Below are 5,539 nucleotides of genomic sequence, written 5' to 3'. Positions count from 1 at the left end.
ACTGTCACTCACTGGCAGGGGGGGATGGGTGGGAGGGGTAGAATTCACTCAGACCACACATCATCGTCAACATCGCCATCGTGATCATTGTCATCATTGTCATCATCATAAGCATTGTCATCACATCCATTGTCATAATTGTGATCATCATAATTCTCGTTATGATCGTCATCGGCTCATCATCATTGTCATCGTTGTCACAATCTTTATCATGGTCAATGTTATCATCATTGTCATCGTCGTCACAATCCTTGTCACGGTAGTCGTCATTCGCTAATCCGAATTATAATCAGCGTGATTTGATCATCATTATCACTGCAATCGCTTTCATGATCGTCATTATCGTCATTGCCATCATTATCATAACTGTGACCACGTCGTTGTGATCACAATCATCATTATCATCGCTATCATTTATCCAAGCGTCGTCATTAACCACAACTATTTTCACCGTAAACATAATCAACAACATCGTCACAGTAATCTGCGTAAGCTTCGCAATCACGATCGTTATCATCATCATTCCGCTGAAAGCTCCGTTGCACTGACGTGTTCACACACGTGTACACACACACACGTGTACACACACGTGTACACACACGCACACACACGCACGTGTACACACACACACGCGCACGCACGCACACGCGCACACACACACGTACACACACGTGTACACACACACGCGCACGCACACACACGCACACACACACACGTGTACACACACACACGTGTGTACACACACGCACACACGCGCACACACACACGCACCTACTTTCTGTACTGCAACTTCTGGGCCACGTGATCCACCAACGTACATAACTAAAAACAATTTGGTATGTTACCAGGTAAGGCCCACTGAGCTATATAGCTCTTTACAGAAGCGACGTGGCCGCAAATAATATCTCAACGAAGTGGCTTATCGCGTGGAAGTTGATAGCAGCCAAACACTCTAAACGCGTGTTCCACGCGACCACGGGCAGAGAGACCTGCAAACTCCAAATATTGAACCGACGACCTCCTGTATACCAGGAAAGGGAGTTAACATTTCGCCACCGTGGCGCCCCGCTGGGTTCGAACCGCGAACGTCTGCAACGAGCGATGAACGTCCGTGTCGCACACACGCGACATGGCAACGTGGTCCGAATAGGCCGCGAAGTCGCTGAACAATGACACCGGGTAAAGAGACGCGAGCACGCGTGCGTGTGCTTTTTTTTCAAAGTGTGCCCTGAGGTTTTGCGAGCGAGATAAACACAGAGGAACCGCAAACCACGAGCGTATTCCTTCATCTACCCCCCCCCCCCATCACCACCTTCAGCGTACCCACCACCACCACCACCATCATCGCGGACATCATAATAATCATCTTTAGCCCACGTATGGTTCAGCCTTCGCTGGGTCACTCCGGTCGCTTGCTCGCTCACGGGCGCCTCTTCGTCACTCTTGTATCGCTGCCATCAGTCGGGGTGACCGTTCCCTCGGTGCTTCGCTCGTTGATTCCTCCACTCGTGTTCAGGGCTTGGGTCTATACCAGACACGGACTGTCTTGTGTCATCCACGACACTGTGCTCAATCACCACCACACTGCAGGTCACAGCACTCACCCACTTACTCGTCCACTCAACTCACCACACTGTGATCAACCACCACCACACTGCAGGTCACATCACTCACCCACTCACTCGTCCACTCAATTTACCATACTGTGCTCAACCACCACCACCACCACCACACTGCAGATTAAGCACTCACCCACTCACTCGTCCACTCAACTCACCACACTGCACTCAATCACCACCACCACCACACTGCAGGTCACAGCACTCACCCACTCACTCGTCCACTCAACTCACCACACTGTGCTCCACCACCACCACACTGCAGGTCACAGCACTCACCCACTCACTCGTCCACTCAACTCACCACACTGTGCTCCACCACCACCACCACACTGCAGGTCACAGCACTCACCCACTCACTCGTCCACTCAACTCACCACACTGTGCTCCACCACCACCACCACACTGCAGGTCACAGCACTCACCCACTCACTCGTCCACTCAACTCACCACACTGTGATCAACCACCACCACACTGCAGGTCACATCACTCACCCACTCACTCGTCCACTCAACTCACCACACTGTGCTCCACCACCACCACACTGCAGGTCACAGCACTCACCCACTCACTCGTCCACTCAACTCACCACACTGTGCTCCACCACCACCACCACACTGCAGGTCACATCACTCACCCACTCACTCGTCCACTCAACTCACCACACTGTGCTCCACCACCACCACACTGCAGGTCACAGCACTCACCCACTCACTCGTCCACTCAACTCACCACACTGCGCTCAACCACCACCACCACACTGCAGGTCACATCACTCACCCACTCACTCGTCCACTCAACTCACCACACTGCAGCTCCCAACACTTCTTTTTCTGCTTCTTCCCTCGCAACTGCTCGGCTTTTGAATTCTCTCCCCCCAAGTCTTTCCAGCGATAACAATACTAATATTAGCAACAACCTTGGTGCTCAACTTGAAGAATCGCATTCGCAACCCTTGTCAATTACAACTTTAATACGGGAGTAGTGCTGTTTGTTGCTGGCCGCTCGGTGCTTTGCAAAGTTGGGCCCTGTGCTCCACAAGCGTTATCATTATTTTAAAATAATTTTCGCCAAATAGAGCAACCACCCACTTCCCCATCATCACCCCCAAGACTTGCACAAGAGCACAGGTTTGGATGTTCGTCTGTCCTCTGGAGGATTCCATTGATTTCCACGTGACCTCCGTGGACTGCCGACTACGACTACCACGACCCGCGAGACCACCACCATCAACCACCACCATCAACCACCACCACCACCATCAACCACCACCATCAACCACCACCATCAACCACCACCACCACCATCAACCACCACCATCAACCACCACCATCAACCACCACCACCACCATCAACCACCACCACCACCATCAACCACCACCATCAACCACCACCACCACCATCAACCACCACCACCACCACCATCAACCACCACCATCAACCACCACCACCACCACCACCATCAACCACCACCACCACCATTAACCACCACCATCAACCACCACCATCAACCACCACCATCAACCACCACCACCACCATCAACCACCACCACCATCAACCACCACCATCAACCACCACCATCAACCACCACCATCAACCACCACCACCACCAACCACCACCATCAACCACCACCATCAACCACCACCACCACCATCAACCACCACCATCAACCACCACCATCAACCACCACCACCATCAACCACCACCATCAACCACCACCACCACCATCAACCACCACAACCATCAACCACCACCACCATCAACCACCACCATCAACCACCACCACCACCATCAACCACCACAACCATCAACCACCACCACCATCAACCACCACCATCAACTACCACCACCATCAACCACCATCAACCAACCACCACCATCAACCACCACCACCAACCATCAACCACCACCATCCTCCTCCTCCCTCCACGCCGGGCCATCCCACCCACGCCGCGTGCATGGCGGGCAGCTCGGTGTGTGTGGTGGCCGCACTGTGGGCCCTGGGACCACTGCTGGCTGCTGGATTCGTGTCCGCGGCGGCCTCGACCGAGGAGGACGGTGAGAGCCACCACAACGCGCATTGAAGCCTCCCTCCGATCCTCCCAAGTTGACCCCTTAGGCCGGGCAGCATCGATAGTTCAATGTTAATGGGTTGTATTTTTAATTGAGGGACTGCGTCTGTGTGTGTTATCTTGGTGTGGTGTGGAACTGTTTTGTCGGTGTTATTGCTGCCTCGCCCAAGCTTGATACATTTTACTTTTATTATTTACTTCTACTTAGTGACTTGTTTACTCCTTTCTCTATGTTACAACTTATTATCTTTTTGTTTTTATTTTGCTGTTGTAACTTGCTGACCCACCCATACTGGAACATCTGTGAAGAAAGAGCTTCATAGCTCATCGGATTCCTCTTGGAGTCTAAATAAAGATTCCAGTGACAGTTGATTTTGCGTTTAACCCGGGTTGAGAAAACTCGAAAGAGACGAGGAGAGGAGTCTCATTTGCAAGAGCGGGTTCGTGATGAAGCGAGTGGGTGGGTGAGTAAGTGAGTGAGTGAATGAGTGAGTGAGTGAATGAGTGGGTGAGTGAATGAGTGGGTGAGTGAGTAAATGAGTGAGTGAGTGAATGAGTGGTTGAGTGAGTGAATGAGTGGGCGAGTGAGAGGGTGAGTGAATGAGTGGGTGAGTGAGCGAATGAGTGGGTGAGTGAGTGAATGAGTGGGTGAGTGGATGGGTGAGAGGTTGAGTTCATGAGTGAGTGGGTGAGTGAATGAGAGGGTGGCGTGGGTGAGTGCGTGAATGAGTGGACGGGTGAGAGGTTCAGTGAATGAGTGGGTGAGTGAATGAGAGGATGCGTAAGTGAGTGAATGAGTGGATGAGTGAGTGAATGAGTAGGTGAATGAATGAGAGCGTGCGTGAGTGAACGAGTGAATGGGTGAGTGGATGAGCGAGTGGGTGAAGTGGTCACGTTCATTTTGCTTAACAAATGTGAGAAACTCAGGGAGACCAGGATAAACGTTTTATTTGCAACAGTGAACCTGGTTCGCCAGAGATGAGAAAAGTTAAATACATAAAAACTTCAGCAAATGAAGGAACACATCAATCCGAGCACGTGCTACTTGCTGCGTGTTCGGGTTTAACCGCGGGGTGTCCGACGTTTCAGACCTACAAATCATATAGCCCTTTGAACAACAATAAAAAAACACAAGTATGTTCTCAGCTATGACGAAGGGCTGTTGCCCGAAACGTCACCTATTATAAAATATGTACGGTGTGGGGGTGGGGGGGGGTTAATGAAAAATGATAGAGGAGTTGTTAGTAAGTGAGGACTTGTCCCTTGCTTTTTATTTGACGCGTGTGCGGCGATGGCGCAGCCATCGATCGAGGGTCGAATTCGAACCGCGTTGTGTGATCGGCATCGCGCTCGCTGAAGGTGAATGCCTTCAGGGAAGTCGTGCGCTGTATACACAACTGTGCACAATTCTGTGAGCCACTTATAACTCCTTTGTCGTTACTTATTGCCAATTATGGACTCAAACTATTGTCCTATCATCTCATAGAGTCCCTAGCACGTAATAATATGCTACACAGTGGCAGTGGGGGTCGTAAAATGCCGATTTATTATTAATAAACACCAATGATCCGATCGAAATTAGGGATTTCAAACGGATCATTGGGGGGGCACGTGCCACCCCCCACTGGCTCCGCCAGTGACTCTTATCACGCTCGCCGAACATCTAGAACTTAGTGGGAGTTACCGCACCCTTTACAACCAACAACGAAGACAGATCACGCCATAAAAGCATCGAACAAAGACGATCGCTGCATCGCTGCGCTCTCGGATGCGTTTCCGCGGCCGTCTGGAATGCTCTTCCTTCCGATATTAGGACGCCACTGGAGCTATGCACTTTTAAATCTC

The 5,539-nt window shown here is 51.1% G+C and overlaps 1 protein-coding gene across 1 annotated transcript in view; it reads left to right on the top strand.

Moving 5' to 3' along the window:
* The first annotated feature begins 3,547 nt into the window (after positions 1-3,547).
* LOC133350720 (thrombopoietin receptor-like) overlaps positions 3,548-5,539 on the top strand; it is a 16,496-nt gene continuing 14,504 nt past the window's right edge. Inside the window, exon 1 of the mRNA XM_061565383.1 lies at positions 3,548-3,680. Within this exon, the coding sequence (XP_061421367.1) occupies positions 3,581-3,680 (100 nt within the window). The 5' untranslated portion in view covers positions 3,548-3,580. The remainder of the gene's footprint in view (positions 3,681-5,539) is intronic.

This window comes from Lethenteron reissneri, chromosome 4 (genome assembly GCF_015708825.2).
Source record: "Lethenteron reissneri isolate LAM-NWPU_2019-01 chromosome 4, ASM1570882v1, whole genome shotgun sequence".
In the NCBI taxonomy this organism is placed as follows: domain Eukaryota; kingdom Metazoa; phylum Chordata; class Hyperoartia; order Petromyzontiformes; family Petromyzontidae; genus Lethenteron; species Lethenteron reissneri.
This window is presented reverse-complemented; position numbering and strand designations above follow the sequence as displayed.